Genomic DNA, 19,601 nt, shown 5'->3' on the forward strand with positions numbered 1-19,601 from the left:
GTTATTGCCACTACCTGTAAATGAATATATCTTGAGTTGTGGTATTTTTGGGCTAAGTGAAATATACATTTTCGCTAGATTAAAAAACAAGTTATAGCGAAACGAACACTTTTCATTTTTCCCGTTAATTTTTTATATGGAGTTTCACCACGAAAACCGAATGTAAAACCAACCTTAACAACTTAAAATTGTTCATCTTTTCCGTGTTCCTTTTTTTAACATTTGTTTGCAGAGTTCCATTTTCAACGCGACGCTCCTCAATTCGCTTATTTTATTTAGTTCTTTATTTGGTGTCCACGCTAGAAATTTTTTATGACTTTGACTTTTCGCTGGAATATGCGATTTTTGTTGTTGGTCAACTGCACTTACCTGAATCGTTTTATTTTAGGTACAAGGCGGATTTAACAAGATGGTCTCCCGATAACATCAGACCAGGTTTGATGGTATTAAGATGTCAAATTTTTGTTTGCATTCCCTTTGTTGTCATCTTCTCTCTCGTATATTCTCCGCTATGGTACGCACACGTATGCACACAAGCACACAAATTTCTTTGTGTCTGTTGGTAAACCGTCGATCAGCTTGATGGCAAAATGGCGCATTGCACCATATGATTTGTGGTTGTTGTAAAATGATAACACCTTTAACTGTTTCGCCGATTGAACGATTTTCGCTCACCAGCTGTTTTCATTCTACAAAACCAGCTGTTTTCACTCGACTCATTTGAGTAAAAAAAAGTTAGTGAAAGATTGGCATTATATAACTGTCAAATAAACCTACTGTAAACACAGGATGCACTTATAAGGTGAGGCCATGCGAACAACTGAGTACAAATTTTTTTTAATATTTTTATTTAATTTTGTAGTAAATCTAAATATCAAAGGCTTGATAACACAGCTGTGATTTTTTCCTAAAATATTAAATAGTTTTTCTCTTTTATCCGATATTTTACACATAAGCAACAAAACAGTGTTATAATAATGAAAATAAAAATATATAACACATTTGAAAAAGATAAGTTGTGAAATAATGTTTATTTCGAAAACCACTTTGACATTTCAATTTAATTTTGTTGTTGTGCTAATGACAATACTTGTTGTTATTGTTGTAGCAGTGTGTTGTACACTGAGGCGGCAGCCCTTGCCGATAGATAACTCCATCGGGTCAATCCGGTACGTACAACCGGCTGCCATGGAATTGACATTACCTCTTAATTGTGGCATGCTATGAACATGTTTTAAGTTTTGTAAATCCGGGTGCCAACCCTTAAGTTAAAATTTGCAGTGCAGTACGCCATCTTGCCATCAAGCTGATCGACGTTTTGCCAACACACAAGTCAAATTTACCCAGGTAGTGTACAGCGAACAACTGAGTACAATTTTTTCTCGCGGAGTACACTATCTGTCAACGATATATCATAACGTTCGGTTGTGTGTGTGTTTTATAGTTAAAAACCACAGCACATACAACAAAGAAATATGGCGTAAACTAGTAACATACTCAAATATGGCGCAAACTAGCAACATACTCAAAATCAGAGTTGCACTAATCACTGATTTTGACAGATAGTGCACTTGATTTTTTGTTGTTGGCCCACTGCTCCTACCTGCTAAATTTGTCTTGGCCAACATACACACACAAAGAAATTTGTGTGTGTACTTGGCATACACGAGCAGAGAATATGCGAAAAAGAAGATAACAACAAAGAGAATGCAAACAAAAATCTACTGTCAAACCTGGCCGGCTGTTTACAGCTGTGCGCGTGAGACCACATTTTTAAATCCGCCTTGAGTGTAATCGTCCCAATTTTATTGTCGTTTTTATTTGACAGACATTAACACAGTATGTTCCGTTTTAGGTTTGCTCTAACCGTTGCTGAATTTGGGAGTCGTCGCCGGTGTTTTTTTTATTCTGGGTGTACCATATTTAAGTTTTCATTTGCTGAGGTATTTTACTGCGAAAAACTATTGAAAACAGAAGAAAAATGGGTTCACACCAATATCAGATAGCTAACTTATTGGAAAAGGTGAATTGTCGTAGTTTTGGAGAAACATCTTTAATTTTTCGAAGTTTTTTTATGTTAGATGACGTCCAATGATAAGGACTTTCGGTTTATGGCCACAAACGACTTGATGACTGAACTGCAAAAGGATAGTATTAAATTGGACGATGAATCCGAAAAGAAAGTTGTGAGAATGGTGCTAAAATTACTTGAGGATAAAAATGGCGAAGTTCAAAATTTGGCTGTTAAGTGTTTGGGACCTTTGGTAAATAAAGTCAAAGAGAACCAGGTTGAAACTATAGTTGATTCTCTGTGCGCCAATATGATATCTAATACTGAACAGTTACGCGATATATCCAGCATTGGTTTAAAAACTGTGATATCAGAGCTTCCGCAAGCTTCAAACTCTCTGGCACCTAATGTTTGTCAACGTATAACTGGAAAGCTTAGTAATGCTATAGAAAAAGAGGATGTATCTGTTAAATTAGAATCTCTCGACATACTTTCCGATTTGCTGTCGCGCTTTGGAGAACTTTTAGTTCCATTCCATAACACTATACTAAAGGCGCTTGTTCCGCAGTTGTCGTCGCCGCGGCAGGCTGTTCGTAAACGCACGATCGTGTCCCTTTCGCATCTTCTCACCCTGTCCAACACAAATGCTTACAATGGCGTAGTTGATCATTTATTAGATGGATTAGAAGAGTCTCAAAGTCAAACGGACGTCCGAACATATATTCAATGTTTAGCTTCTATTTGGTAAGACACTATTTTTTTAATTTACATATTTAAAGGAATCTAATTGAAGCTTTTCTTTAGCCGACAATCTGGTTATCGTTTTTGTAATCATATTAATCGCACAATGGCACTACTTGAACGTTACAGTCAGCAGGACGATGATGAATTGCGGGAGTTTTGTTTACAAGCCTGCGAAGCTTTTATAATACGTTGTCCAGAGGCAGTAAAGCCTCACATTCCAATGGTAAGTCCCTTTTTCATGTTCCTTCTATAAAAAAATAAATCAAAATTTGATAGATTTTAATGATTCCTTGATGGATACCATCCAGCTTAGAACTATGGTTATTGTTTCCATTTACATTGAAGATCTATCAGATCTATCAATCTATTTAGAATAGAAAAGCAAATATCATGACCGGCCTTAAAAAAGAAACCCCTTTTTAATTAAGGGTTTAAGAGCTATAGGAATGTTTTCCAAAAAAATATAAAATTCAGAAAATTGAAAACTTTATTTGAATCGATAGTACGGTCCATATAATTTAATGTTTGAAGATTATTAGTCCAATTTTGGCAAACTCATTCCAACATTTCGGGCGATATCTCACGAATATATGTTTCCATGTCGTCTTCCAAGGCCTAAATTGAGCTTTAACATGGCCCCACATCGCACGATCTAGCCGGCCAATTGACCGGTCCCGAACGTGAAATAAAATATTAATCGAACTCGCATCTCAAGAAGTCCATTGTTACGCATGCTCTGTGGCATGCGGCACCGTCTTGTTGAAACCACATGTCATGCAAATCGAGCTCTTGCATTTTGGGCAAAAAAGTTGGTTATCATCTCAAAATTAAAAAAAAAAACTGAAGATGTTTGACAGTGACGAAACTTGTGTTACCGTCTTTGTTGCTAGTGTCTAAACATAGGCATAAAGTTAGAATTCGGAGAAATTTTTGTCAGAATATTGTTCTACAATTCCGGTTCTTAGTCGAGTTTGGCTGGGTAATTAAAAAGGTGACGTGTGTCGTGTGGTCCAGGTCACAATCGGTGTCAATTTCTTCAGGTGGCGGTCTTTCTCCAAGGATGGTCCTTCCGATAACAGCTCAGAAGGTATTGCTTAGACATCATGAATTTATTTCTGTGGTTCACGTGAGTATTGGGTAGTCAGCCCGTCGCAGTTCGAAGAGTGGCATTCTGACATATAGTTGCATAACTTACCGCACACCGGCTGGAACTTTGAGCTTGAATCTCTGTTGTGCCAATAGCTTTCACGAGAAGCTTAGCTGCGAGCTACCGGGCGTCCTCAGGCAGCGTTACCGATGAAAATTTTCAAATAGTGGCACAGAAAGTGTCATTTGTAAAAAAAAGTGGCTTATTTTTTTTAGAAAAGTGGCACAAAAACATGCACTTGGGGTAACAAAAAGAAAAACAAATTTGGTCCACAATTTGGCACAATATTTTTCATAAAAACAAAAATAAAACGTGTATAACAAAAACAAATAATTCAGTTCTTTTATAAATAACATAAAAGGTCCATTAAATTAAGTTCGCCAATCCGAATCTTAGATATCCACCACCGTAAATTTTGAAACCAGAAAGCCAAATTAAAATTTGAACGGACTTCGCAAAATTGATCTACAGAATATGTATTTGTAGATTTTAGAAATTTTTTTACGAGTTGCGGTGGTGGGTGTTAAAATACTTAAGTTATATTTTTGTTTACATCTTTGTAACATTTTTCCTGTAATTTGTAATGAGATCATCGTTAGGGACCAATCCTTGTCAACTAAATTAAGAGTTGAAAGCATTGAATGGCAAGTATCGGCTTTAAGTCTAATTATTAATTTGTTTTTCATTAATGTAAGCTTCGAAAAATACGCTCTGGGCCAGCACTGCTATGGGGCAAAGTTAATACGTATTTCGCAAATTCATATAAGTCAGGAAACAGATGCTCATTCAAATGTTTTTTTTTATTTCCTATTTTAAACCAGAATTTTTGCAGTTTCAGATATTTCTCGATAGCTTTTTAGATTTGCTTTCCAATAACTTAAGTTCAATTATAAAATCCTCTAGATTTTTTATAAGTTCTTTAAATTCATTTACTATGTCAAAAGAATTAATATCACCGTTAGATTTCAAGTGACATGGGTCTAAAAATCTTAAATTTATCAGTTTTTTTTTATTTTTTTTATCAATTCTTGATAAAATTTGATCACAAACAGTTTGATAACATTTAAGTATGTTAGTTTTAATCGTTTAAATATTGTTTTCTGAGATGTTTTCAGAACGAATTAGTGATTCGGATTCTAGGCCAATATATATTTCTTTAATATCTTTAATATGCGAAGAATTTTTGTAATCGATATCGGTTATATCCTGACGGGCAATATAACTCTTCTTCAAAAAATTTTTAAACATTTGTAGAATAGTTTCCTTTGTTAAGTAAATGAGGAAAACAATTTGCGATGACTCACTTGTTGAATGTTCTATTTAGGGCATTCATTGTTTTAAGAATGTAAACTAAAAACTTTAAATATATTTTATTTACAGTTGTTAATTCCTCTGTAATTCTATTAATATTTTTCATTTTTGTTTGGCTTTTCCTTCAGTTTTTCTCTTTTGAAATAATGCTCCACCACTTCCCATTGTTCCAATATTCTTTTTGATACAGATTCGAAAGAAAGACATCTGGTATCGCTGAGTCTTAAAAGTTTGTGCTTGGGAACATCAAAAATATTTTGCAGATCCTTATACTCAGTCTGTCGTTTTGCACTTTTAAAAAAGTTATAAACATCTCTAAGCAACTTCCGCAGCACTCGAAATGCATTTTAAAGATGAACTGTTAATTAAATTGAGGGAATGACAAACGCGAGCAATATGAAATAAGTGCGGGATTTTTTGTTTCAATTATGCTGCCACTCCGCTTTTTTTCCTACTATCGTGGAACCATTATCAGTAGAGAACCCAATAAAATTTGCAAAGGGAATTTCGTTTTGTTCCAATGCAGTCAATACGGCATCACAAGTTCCTTCTCCTGACCCAGTTGATGGCTGCATTAATTTAAAAAATGAATCCTTTGTTTTTCCTTTTTGCGCGTCGAATTGTCTAACCACCATTACCAAACATTTTTCCGTGGAGATATCCGTAGTTTCGTCGATAATACTGCTAAACTTGTCTCGCTTCATAACAATGCAACATCTTTTGATTTGGTGCGACTGCAAGTAACCTTCAAATACCTATAGAAAATATATTTTTTAAGATGAATTGATTTATTACTTACGTACCGATTTCGCTATAGACGAATCTGGATATATCGAGCAATGATATTTTGAAAGCTTGTCCATGGATTAAAACGATTGGTTCTCCATTATCATACGAACCACAAGCTTGTTTTCGGCTATAGTGACACTTTTCTCGAATGCAGTACCAGGGTTTGGAAAGAAATCAGCAATCTGCATTTTTTGTCTTTCTGATATATTTTTAAAATTCTCGAGATGTTTTTTAACCGTGTCGAACCAAGTGAGTCTTTTGATTTATCAAAAGTTGTTTGCATGCAATGCATAATGGTCTCTTTGTATCTATATCCTGTTTAACCCATTTGAACTACATCTACCATTCCGAGCAAGAACTTTTTGACTCCAAAAGTGATTTCAAAGATTTTTCAACGGCAACTTCATTGGCGGCTACCTTACCTTTTGTTAGCACTACAAATCTTTAGAAAACTTGTTAAACGAGATATTTAGGAAACGATGGTCAATTACTCACTTATCCAAAAATGTTAAAAGTATGGCATTAAGTATCAAAATAAAAAAGTGGCACACAAGTGGCCAAAAAAGGTGTCAAATTTGATACTAAAGTGGCACAACAGTAACGCTGCCCACATGTTGCGGATAGTGAAGTGCTCCATATGGAGTAGCTGGAACTGCAGTCGCGGACAATCAGCGGCGAGTCTCAGTGAGAAGCCGGACAATCGAGCGGAGAGTCTCAGTGAGAAGCCGGGAGGCGCCGGCTCTTGCATAAATACTGGGTGACTATGATGTCAATATGACAAGGCAGTTTTTGGCGCCTTTAAATGACCAGTGGCCCATATGTTCCCGCGGCGATCGGTCCCTTGGACCGGTACGAGCGTGCTCACCTACAGCAGCTTGACGAGGATCGTCACCTCCACATACAAATGTGGCTACAACAACAGTCTGGCCAATTTTTTTTTATATTAAGTCTATAGATGGTATATATACTTATGTCAACGACGGTTGACAGTTGTCATTGAGCCGCGAATGAGAGAAGACGTGTCGTGTATTACTGAATTTCTTTATTTCTTGTATTTTAATAAACACATACTTTTATATCAATAAATCACATTTTAAACATTAACTCGCAGTCTTGACAAATTCAGAAGTGGGATCGGAATAAGAGATCCAAGTTTGGAGTTTATTTTATTGAAATAAATCAACGCCACTGTTTTATGTGTGTTTAGGATACACGGCTGAAATAAGGGAGAATACACGACTAAATTCAACGGAACAAGTATCATTGACAGCCACACAGACACACGAGAGGAATTCAAAAGTGAATTTCGTCACTCACAAGGGAGTGCAACGAGTTTTGTGTTTGCATGTGTGTGCGGAAAAAAAAGGAGAAACACGAGATCAAAACAAAAAGCAAGTCAACGGCTGCTTCAAGAAGAGTTTTGCAAATTTCTTAACGAGAACTATTAAGCGAGTAACACAAGACCAAGACGGAAAAATTAACGGCTGTTTTGGGAAAAAAGTGATTGAGTACTCTAGAGGATTAGACGAAGAAAAGTACTTTCTAGAATCGAAAGGAAGAAAAACTAAGCTTTAGGAATGAAAGCAAAGTTAAATTCATTAAAGGTGGCACAATTGAACGAACTTCTAAGGGAAAGGAATTTACCGCAATCGGGAAATAAGGCTGATAAGATTGCTGCTCTAATGGCTTTATGCGGATCAGACGAAGTAGAAATCGACGATAATGAATCGCAGGATGATTTCCGAGGGTTTGATGAGGCCGAGACCAATGAAAATTCAATGCAAAGGCAAATGGCAGAATTGCGAAGCGTGGTGATGTCTTTGGCGCAAAGTGTACAGCAATTGACGGTGAATTCTGGAAGAAGTGAAGGTACGACAAGCCGTACTCATGTGCAGAATTGTGGTAGTTTACCGCCAAGTGGAAACCAAGCAACAACCACAAATACATCAGGTTGTTTGAAGGATTATATTGTGATGCTACCAGATTTTGACCCCATCAATCAAACGGTCACATCCACGCAATTTATTGACAAAATTGAAAAGCTAAGACAAATGCATGCTTGGTCAGATCAAACATCATTGTTTGCAGTACATCACAAAATGAAAGGCGTTGCCAAGATGTGGATAGACGCTCTTCCTATAGTAACGACTTGGGAGAAATTTAAGCGAGTGTTCTTCAAAGATTTTCCATGCCGAGTAAGTATTGCCGATATTCATCGTGAATTGATGTCTAGACGACGGACCCCAGGTGAGTCATTAGTTCAATACTACTACTCGATGCTGGCTATTGGAAGAAAAGGAGTCATCGATGATCAATCCATTGTGTCATATGTTATCAATGGCTTGAATGACAATGGATTAACAAGAACGCTTTTGGCCATGAATCTTCAAACCTGCAACGAACTGCTTAGGTCACTCGAAGGGTTGCCAACGACGACAGTGGTCATGAGGAAGGTGCAACAAAGCGGTGACGACGAGGGAAGAAATGTGAATGTTACATCTGGTGCTAGAAGCAAAGGGCCAAAATGTTTCAATTGTAATAATTTTGGGCACATATCTACGAACTGCCCACAACCTCAAAGAAGACTAAAATGTACAAGCTGTTCGAAGGTCGGACATGAGGCATCTCAGTGTAAGTCTAAAGGGACAAATGTAGCTGCAATGTCCGGTGACCCAAGTGTAGAGTCATGCCCACCTGTGATGAAGGAGGTAACGATAAATAAGGAAAAGTTTCTGGGTTTCGTGGATACGGGAAGTGACTTCACCCTGATTAAAGAATCTGCAGTCCCGGTGAACGCAAATTGTAAACCAACGTTAAAGAGAATGAAAGGATTTGGTGGATCTGTAATCGAAGCCAAAAGAAATGGTTGAATGCGACATTATGATAGACGAGGATCTTACGAAAGTTTCTATTTTTGTGGTTCCTGATGAACTAATGCCATATGATGTTCTGTTGGGCAGAGATGTGCTATGCAAGCAAGACAAGCGTCTAACAATTGAGTACGGAATTTTGAAAGTCGAAGCTGCAGAAACAAACAAATTTGACATTGGCGAAGACATCGGTGAGGTATACAAGGACACCCTAAACAATTTGCTTATGTCACACAAAGAGTGTTTTGCAGAAAACTTAGAAGACCTAGGACGATGTAAGAATACCTGTATGGAAATATCGGTATCCACGGATACTCCGGTAGTTGGTAAGAGGTACCAAGTTCCATTCAGTCAACGGCAAACGTTATCTGACATCATAGACAAGCTGCTACGTTGTGGGATTATTCGTCAAAGTAACTCCCCATATGCCGCCTCAGTTTTATTGGTGAAGAAGTCTAATGGTGAAAGTCGTATGTGTACTGACTTCCGTGCGTTAAATGCTGTAACGATCAAAAAGCAATATTCTATGCCAGTGGCCGAGGAACAGTTGTCGTTATTGGCGGGAAACAAGTATTTCACCACTTTGGATATGACTTCAGGCCACTATCAGATACCCATAAAGAGGAATGCAAAAAGTACACTGCATTCATAACACCAGAGGGGCTTTATGAATACAACGTCATGCCTTTTGGCTTAACGAATGCGCCCATGGTATTCCAGGAAATGATTACGCAAATTATAAGAAGATTAGACCATCGAAAGAACATCGTAAGTTATGTGGACGAGGTGATAATACCGAGCAAAACGGTCGAAGATGGAATCCAAGTGTTAACGGAATTTTTGGCAACCGTTCAAGAGGAGGGTTTGACACTGAGACCGCCGAAATGTTCATTTATGAGGAAAACCGTGAATTTCTTGGGACACATAATAAGCTCTGAAGGGATAAGTCCTGGCGAAGAGAAGACGAAATGTATAAAAGAATTTCCACGTCCTGGAAATGTATCCGATGTCAGAAGGTTTTTAGGTATCACCAACTTTTTCCGAAAGTTTGTCCACAATTACAGCCATATAGCTATGCCGTTAACGAGGCTTTTAAAGAAGGATGTACAATTTTCATGGCAAGCGGAGCAAGAAGAAGCATTTGAAGTGCTAAAATCTAAGATTACGTCCCAACCTTTGCTGACCCTATTTGATCCCGGAAAGGAACATGAAGTGCATACGGATGCCAGTGCCATTGGATTGTCAGGTATATTGTTCCAGGCAGATGTTGAAGGCACGGCACTCCGGCCTGTATTCTACTATAGCCGTAGATGTTCGGAAGCAGAAAGTCAATATACCAGTCACGAACTAAAAGTTTTGGCGATTGTTGAAACTGTGGAGAGATTCAGAATATATTTATTGGGAAAACTCTTCCGCATTGTAACGGATTGTAACGCTGTGGCAACTACGAAAGCGACGACTCCATTGCCACCGCGTATTGCAAGGTGGTGGTTTAAGCTACAAGGGTTTGACTACACCATGGTACATCGATCCGGGGCGAAGATGACGCATGTGGATGGTATGAGCCGCAGTCCAACTTTACCACCGATCGAAACGGAAACGGTTGCAGACAAAGTATTAGTCATTAACGCGAACGTAAACGATTGGCGTTACCAACTCCAAATGTTTGACGCGAAGCTATGAAATATTGCCAAAGTCCTTAGTGGATGTTCTGCAGCAGACGACGGTGAATTTGCTCAGATACGAACGGATTACTTTATGGAAAACGGAAGACTGTTCCGAAAGATAGGAGATTTAAAGCCAATGGTTATTCCAGAGAAAGTCATGGCGAATAACCAAGGCGTGTCATGATGATGTAGGTCATTTCAGCATAGAAAAGACTTTAAACCGACTACAGAAAGATTTCTGGTTCCCAAGAATGAGAAGGTATGTAAAATCCTATATCTCATCGTGTCCCGAATGCTGCTACAGAAAAGTTAAAGGGGGAAACCCCGAAGGTGAATTACATGTCGAGGAAATAATACCAATACCATTCAGAAGTATCAACATCGACCATTTGGGGCCATTTCCAAAGAGCAAAAGAGGATTTCTGTACGTGTTGGTCATTGTATGCTCTTTTACTAAGTACACGATAATTAAACCTACAAGAAACACGAAGACTACCCCAGTTATCACAGCATTACAAGAAGTAATGTCAATCTTCGGTCAGCCACGTCGGATAGTATCTGACAAGGGAACAGCATTTACGTCAGTAGAGTTCCAGCGATTTATAGAAGTAAATGGCATTCAGCATATCCAAACAGCGGTGAGGACGCCAAGGGCAAATGGCCAAGCCGAAAGGGCCAACCAGACGTTTTTGAATGCTCTGTGGTGTCTAACGGATGAAAACAAAGAATGGGACAGTAAAATCCCAACAATTCAATGGAGTATTAATTCTCAACCCAATTCTACGTCGAAGTTCACTCCAAATGAACTTATCTTCAATTTTAATCCAAGAGATGTCAGTTGCAACCGAATCATCCAAGCATTGAGTGATGAACCAAATCTTGAAGACTACAAGACAAACGAGAACAAGCTGCAGCTAATATTAATGCCCAAAGAGAGAAATGGAAGTTACGATATGACACCCGTCATGTCAAACCAACTCAATATAAAGAAGGAGATTTGGTGGTTATCGATTGTGTTCCACAAGCTACAGGACAGTCACACAAGTTGGACCCGAAGTATAAGGGGCCTTATATCATCACACGAACATTGGGAAACGATCGATACCTCGTCGAGGATCTACCGGACTTAAGTTTAACCCAGCGAAGATATTGCAATGTCATGTCAAATGACCACATGAAACCATGGTGTTACAGTAGCCCACATCTTGATGCCAATTCTGATGAAGAGGACCATCCGTCTAGGGTCGACGAGGAGTCAGGAGAGGCCGAGTTGTCAACGACGGTTGACAGTTGTCATTGAGCCGCGAATGAGAGAAGACGTGTCGTGTATTACTGAATTTCTTTATTTCTTGTATTTTAATAAACACATACTTTTATATCAATAAATCACATTTTAAACATTAACTCGCAGTCTTGACACTTATGTATGTATATGTATTAATAAACTTAAACTATAAACCGGTTAAATGCAATATTACATGTTATTTTAAGATATCTCGGTTCTCAGTTAAGTTTATATTGCCATTAACGACGAAAAGGATTTTTATTGTTGAAATTGGTACTAAAATATGATATTCTATTCTTTTCAAAAGGTCAAAACTTTTGTTAGGTCTACTAAACTAAATTTTCCATGAACATTCCATTTATGAACAGCGGATACTTCTCTCATATCAATGAGTGCAGTCCGGTCAATGCTTAAGCTCAATGATAAGGGGCCTCCTTTTTTATGCCGTGTCCGAACGGGGTGCCGCATAACGACACCACTTGGTAGATAAGTTTTAACATGGCAGGATACCTCACAAATGTTGTTGTTGTAGTAGTTTGTTATGTTCTATCTTTCGTCTGCTTGATTCTGTTGAGTGTCAAGACCCAGGAACTCTGCCACTAAGATGTGGTGCGTCCACAGGGATCTGGGTCTGAGTCATGTGGGTCTGGCTGGGCAGTTATACAGGTGACGTGTATCGTGTGGTCCCTGGATACAGTCGGGATAAACATCTTGCACATCGACACCAATCCTTGCTCTGTTGGAGTTGATGCGGCTGCATCTACCGAAACGTAATTGAGCCAGAACTACTCTAGTTTGCCGTGGGAGGTCAATTTCTTCAGGTGCAATGGGAGGCGGTCGTTCTCCAAGGACTATATTCACCCGGTAGCCATTTACCGCATCTGCTACAGTGTCTGCATGAATGTTGTTTAGACCTGCTTGATATGCCGCTTGATCTAGAGGTTCTCTCTTGTAGCGCTGAACCTTACGCTCTAGATCATGTAGATCTACCCTAAGTCTTCTGGGCGGTGGATATCTATCCATAAGATGATGATTTGGATGCGATAACAGCCCAAAAGGTATTGCTTAGACAGCATGTAGTTATTTCTTCGCACTGGTAGGATCTTTGTCTCCTGATGGAGAACACATGAGAACTGAGGAGACAGCGCGTCGCAGTTCGTAGGGCGGCATTCACAAATCTGACGAGACCACACTGGCGCTCCATAACTTACCAAGACTGGCCAATTGCCTTGTACGTGGTCAACCAGGTTTCTTTGCCTGCACCCCAAGTGCTGCCGGCAAGGGACTTGAGGACCTTTTTTCTACTTTTGACTTTATCGCACATTGCTGTGGCATGTGGGGAGAACGTGTAAGAGCTGTCAAATGTGACGCCAAGTATTTTGGGACACTTGATGTTCTTCGAATACTCAAACGATTGAGATTCTGAAGTCCATTTCTGGGACAAAGGCCCCTTGATCCCCTACCGATCCAAAATGTCCCTTCAGTGGGCATTGTGATTGGGGCTACCCAGTGATTGCCGCGCGGATGTACCAATCATAATTTAATGCCGTCAGGAATATATTTATTGTGGGCACCCTTAACACCCACGGTGTGATGTCTTAATACTCATCATTTATTTTATTTATTTATTTCTTTTCTAAGCCATTAGATAATACAAAATTTTTTGAGTTCTGATTTTATAAATTAGAAATTTTGTTTAACATAGAAAATTATATTGCGCATAAAGATTTTAAAATTGTTTCAGTTTTTAATTCTACAGGAAGTTGATTAAATATCTTATAAAATATTAAGCTTTGACAAAAATTAGATCTATGAAGTTGTAATCTAAAATCGTGTAAACTGGGTAAATTGTATGGTTGTACATCAGAAACATACGTTAAATGATTTTGAACATATTTTGGCAACATCCCATTTTTGGCTTTAAATGAAATGAAAATTAATGCTTTCATTGACATCAACTGATTTACCGACATCTACTGCAAGTTTTCTAGCATACATGTTACATGCTCCATTCTGCTACATCTTAAAATACATCTCATGGCACGATTTTGTAGTTTTTGGAGTCGTTCCTTCATTGTATTGCTTCCTAAGAAATGTAATGTTGAACAGTATTTAAAGTGAGGCTTTATTATTGTATTGTAAATTCGAATTAAAGTTTTCTTTGATATATTCTTTCTTATTCTTCCCAAGAATGCCACCTTTTTTGCTATTTTTTTACATACAAATTCAAAGTGTTTGTCAAATTTAAAATGCTTATCGACGATAATGCCAAGATACTTTATCTGCTTCACTTTCTCTATTATTGAATTTTCAATTATAATATTCTCCGTTGCGTTTCCGTTTATAACTTTGCTTTAGTTTTAGTTGAATTCAGCTTCATTTTATTAATTTTTAGATATTTTGCCACTTTTTCCAGTTCTTCGTTTTGTTTGGCAATGCAAATGTTTGGATCTTCTTCATACATATCATTGCCTCGGTCAAATCGTTTATGTATATTAGAAAAAGTAATATTCCCAATACAGCCCCTTGGGGCACTCCCGTGCTAACAATGACTGGCATAGATGTGAAATTACCACATTTAGTTTTTGTTTTCTATTTTGTAGATAGCTTTGAAACCAATTTAGCTCTTTTCCTTCAACACCGTATCTGTTAAGCTTTTTTTCCTATCGACTGTTTCGAAGGCTCGTTTCAAATCCAGAATAACCGCTACTACACACTTTTTCTTTCCGACATCCGTTTTCCATTGGGCAACTTCAAAATTTAACAGGGATTCACAGCCATGTTTTTCTCTTAATCCAAATTGCGTCTCATTTAAAAGATTGTTCATTTCAAAATATTCGTTCAATTGATGATGCACAATTTTCTCTATGATTTTACTTATTATTGGTAGTGTGTTGACTGGTCGAATTTCTTGAGGGTTTTTGGAATTTTTAACTTTTTGAATTGGTAATTATTGATATAATTATTGATTCTTTCAGACATTCTGGGAATACTCCCTCATTCATTGAAGATTCTATTACTCTGTGTAGATGATTTCCAATTATATCGTAATTTTCTAACATAATTTTTACCGATAGAAAATTCTGGTCTTTTTTATTATTATTCGTGATTTTGAGTATATTTTTTTTTCTGGTATATCAAATTTAAATTTGGCTCGTTTTAATAAAGTTCTGAAACGTTTCAGCTGGTACGCTATCTACTATTTGCCTTATACTGTCTATGAAGAAGTTGTTGGGCACATTTGCAATTTCTTGTTCTCGCTTGTAACATTTTCCATCAAAAAAAATTCCTTAATTGTTGATATATCTTGTTTTAGAATGAGTACTTTTATGGCTCTCCAAATATTTTTTTGGTCGGAGCACTGTGTAATTTTATTATTAATGTAATTACTTTTTGCTTTGTGAATGTAAGTTTTCTATAAATTTCTGTAACGCCTGTATTCTTGCCAATTTACATTGCTGTTTAACCATATAGCTCTTTGATATAAACTTATTTTTATGTTTTTCATCGCCTGTATACTGTAATTATAACATGGTGCTGTTTTTCTTTTATTTAGCGCCTTCATTTTTGTCATTGGTGTAGTAGCGTCTGTTAAAGTTTCAATCAATGCAAAACTTATTTCTTGGCAACTTTGATCCGGGGAAATGTTATTTATATTGCTATATAAGAGATTGTTATGAAACAAATTGTGATTATAACTTAAGAATTGTATTGGGTTGCCCAAAAAGTAATTGCGGATTTTTTAAAAGAAAGTAAATGCATTTTTAATAAAACTTAGAATGAACGTTAATCAAATATACTTTTTTTACACTTTTTTTCTAAAGCAAGCTAAACACAGCTGAGTAACAGCTGATAACTGACAGAAGAAAGAATGCAATTACAGAGTCACAAGCTGTGAAAAAATTTGTCAACGCCGACTATATGAAAAATCCGCAATTACTTTTTGGGCAACGCAAATTTTTTTTCGTTCTGATTGATCAAGCTACTTCCTACTGGAATTTCAATCTCTATTGATTCATGATCACTTATTTTCATTTTGTGGTTATTTTTAGCAGATACATCATTAATATTTGAAACTACTTAATCAATTAACGTGCAAGAGGTTTTCGTTATTCTAGTTGGTTCCATTACTGGTTGCTTGAAATAATTGTCATTTAGTATTGCCTCCAATTTAATTTTGTGAATATTGTTATCCCCAAGCCAGTTGATATAAAAGTCGCCCACAATCAATACTTTTTCTTCAGCACCAAAATTCTCAATCTTTGACCCAAAAAATCAGTGAATATCGTTTCAGCTAAATTCTGCCTCTGTGGTGTTCTGTAGACGCCGACTAATGTATATGCTTCATTCATACATTTCATCTTTATTTTTAGCCACCATATCCAACTGTCCGTTACAACATTCGATTACTTCATATTGCCATTTGTTATTTATATAAAAGCAAACACCACCAGTATGTCTAGATGTGCTATTGCATCTTAAAATAAAATAGTTATGTAGCTCATTATCTTCGATGCTTTCGGTCAGGTGGGTTTCTGACAAACAAATTAAATCAATTTTTTTTTATGACAGAGTACTTGAAGCTCATTCAAACTCGTCGTTAAACCACAAATGTTCAAATAGAGTATATTTAAAAGATTTGGTTGCTAAAAATCTATACTTTCAGCTTCCAAACCATGATCGTACAACGGCCAGCATATGATACGATGTCAATGCCGTCTGGAGGGGCAGAGGTTAAACCTTGCTGGAAATATCACTAGCCTTGAGGGACTTGTTTCACTTTACGTGGTTTTTTATCCCCAAATTCAACAATCGACTGGCAACCACAAAAATAATCCGTGGCTCAGCGTTTCAGGCCTGGCTGTAGGGACGTATTGACGATGTCCTCAAATAGTTTGGTATGGCTGACCGTGTCGAACGCTTCCAGTTCCATGAGAACCGTCCTATTACATGGCCTGGGCTGATTGAAGCTTCGGCGAAAGTCTGTGGTGCAGTGTACGAAATCAATGCTGATGGTCGTTGAGCGGAAATTCTCCAACGAGGCTCGGGAGGTTTAGTCCCTCAAGCGTTGTTGTAGCCACATTTTCATGTGGACGTGGCGATCCTTGTAGGTGGACAAGCTCGTTCCGGTCCAAAGGACCGATCGCCACGGGAACAAGATGGCCATTGGTTATTTAAAGGCCCCAATAACTTCAAGCGTCTTTGCTACTAGTGAGAGGAAGGAGATCGGTCTGTTTGACTACCTGTATCTGGTTCTTTCCAGGCTTCAGTAGCGGGACCACTTTGCCCATGTTCCAGAAATCGCGTACGTTTAGAAATTCCGTCGGGCCCAACGCCTTGATGACTTGGCGCCACGGATAAAATTTGTAACTTCGTCCACGATAAATTGTGATGGTTATCCATCGGCTCGAAGACCATGGATTGGGCGGATAGCTCTTCTCCTAGCCCTTTCATTCTCAAGACTCTCAATATCAATTGACGGTTGAACAACCTGGTGCATCTCTTCGGGTCAGTCAAAGTTACGTCGCCAAAAGTGACTGAAGTCCTATGATCCCTTTTACCCTGGTTCGAGAGTTACTTAACAGTAGACCACGGCTTGCTTAAACCGGCATCTAAGTTACGTTGCTTGAAGTGTTCTAGCCACATGTTCCGCTTATATTCGTTGACTATCCTATTAAATTCCAGATTCAGCTGCAACGAATCTCATCACGCTCGTCTACGAGCGCTGGAAATTGGGATGCACTTGGGATATTCGACCGGTTGGTATAAAGCGAGCAGCTGCAAAGTTAATGATGTCATGAAATTTCCTCTCAGTAACTGGCAACTGCAGCTCAGATCACTCTTTGTAAGACATGCTCACTGATGCGGCGATTATACTCTCTAAAGCCGATCCAATCAGTGATCCCAAAGAAATGACGACTTGTCACTCAGGAGATCGGGAGATGCAATAGAAATGTCGCTCCTGCTCCTGCACCTCTTCTTAAACGTGATCCGAGCGTCCTCACCAAAGAACTGCAGAGAATTTTGACCAGACCAAATTGTCTGTTACGCATGTCACCAAAAACCAAAGTAAGCTAGAAACACACGCACACATACAATAGAGTGAGAAATGCCCGAACGATCTAGTAACCTTTCAGTGGACGTTTTTTCAATTTGGTAGACCGACTATTTTGGCTATTAATGACTAAAATAACGTTTATTTCATTTGGATATTAAAAAAGGTCAGTCACAAACCACTTTGAATTATATTTGTGTGAAAAAATTTTGCTATTATGGTTTTTTTTAAATCATACAAATCTAAAACGGAGTGTCAAGTCTTATAGCTTTCACGAAAAGACAAATAACCTATAAGAAAATGAATATGAGGTTTACGTAGTTCGTTTTTATTAACAATTAAGTGAAGGTCCAAGCATAGAAAACATTGACGAAAATGTCAACAGGATTACGACAATGATGGGGTCCTTCGAAGATAGTTGTCCTCTTCGGGAAAGGAAATCAGCCCATGAAAAACCCTGGATAACCGGGGAGATTCGCAATATTGGGGAATAGGTCTGCAGACTTTTTAACACAGCACGTCGTAAAAATTCGGAAGTTCATTGGGACGTCTATTACACACGGCTCAAGGAATACAATAAGATTACCAAGAGAGGCAAAACGTGGCTCCTGGAAGCTTTTCTGCGAACAGGTCGATAGCGTTAATGACACCGCCAAGATTAAAAAAAGTTTCTCTCAAAAACCCATGTCCAAACTGAAACTTTAGTAGACGACATGGGAATGAGAGCAAAGACAACGGAGGACATGTTGAGGCTTTTGAAACCCATGAAAACCCATTTTCCACAGGACACAAAGGGTCTCGGAGACACCGGAATCTTGGAATAATGATGTTGATCGAAGGTTTACAATAACGGAATTTATGGTGAAGGAATCCTTGAGGAGCTTCAAACCATTTAAGTCACCCGGACGGATCTGATGGAATATTTCCCTCGTTACTGCAGAAAGAGGCAGACTATCTGGCGCCTCGTCTGGCCAACATTATCACAGCGTGCATAGGACTTGGATATACTCCGAAAGCCTGGCGGGAGACAAGGGTGGTGTTTTACCCAAGCCCGGCAAGGCAAGTTATGCGACACCAAAGGCCTACAAACCCTTACGTCCTTTCTACTCAAAGCCATGGAACGTATTGTGGACACCATGATAAAGAGTATGACATCCAGCGAACTGTTCAAATACAAAGAGCATGCCTATGTCAAGGGAATGTCGGTGGAGACTGCCCTGCACGAGGTTTTGCATAAAATAGAAGAATTCTTCGATGCCAAAACGTACACACTGGTGGTATGCATTGTCATCGAGGGGCCTTTTAACAATGTGCGGACCGACACACTGATCCAATTCTTAGACCAGTACCGGGTGGAGCCGGTCCTTAGAGACTGGATAAACCATATGCTAAGGAACAGGTGGATAAATTGTGTGTCCCATGGCATAAATATAAGGGAGAAAATGGCACAGGGCACGCCACAGGGGGGGCATTTTATCGCCACTCCTATGGGTGACCACCATAAATGACCTATTACGGATGCTGACTGAGGAGGGAGTTGAACCCGTCTGCTGAACCCGACGATGTTATAATACGTCTAAGGGGAAAGGATCCGAACGAGCTATGAAGAAGGCCGAAAGGGTCTTGCATAGGGCATATGACTGGGCTAGACTCAGAGGTCTCAATGTTAACCCAGAGTAGACTGAAATCTGCCTTCCACGAGGAAGACGAAGGTGGGCCAAT

The 19,601-nt window shown here is 38.5% G+C and overlaps 1 protein-coding gene across 1 annotated transcript in view; it reads left to right on the forward strand.

Annotated features, from left to right (window-relative positions):
• Positions 1–1,866: 1,866 nt before the first annotated feature.
• LOC106094540 (cullin-associated NEDD8-dissociated protein 1) overlaps positions 1,867–19,601 on the forward strand; it is a 183,183-nt gene continuing 165,448 nt past the window's right edge. Inside the window, exons 1-3 of the mRNA XM_059366116.1 lie at positions 1,867–2,023; positions 2,082–2,755; positions 2,816–2,978. Coding sequence (XP_059222099.1) covers positions 1,982–2,023; positions 2,082–2,755; positions 2,816–2,978 — 879 coding nt within the window. The 5' untranslated portion in view covers positions 1,867–1,981. The remainder of the gene's footprint in view (positions 2,024–2,081; positions 2,756–2,815; positions 2,979–19,601) is intronic.

This window comes from Stomoxys calcitrans, chromosome 3, assembly GCF_963082655.1.
Source record: "Stomoxys calcitrans chromosome 3, idStoCalc2.1, whole genome shotgun sequence".
Lineage (NCBI taxonomy): Eukaryota > Metazoa > Arthropoda > Insecta > Diptera > Muscidae > Stomoxys > Stomoxys calcitrans.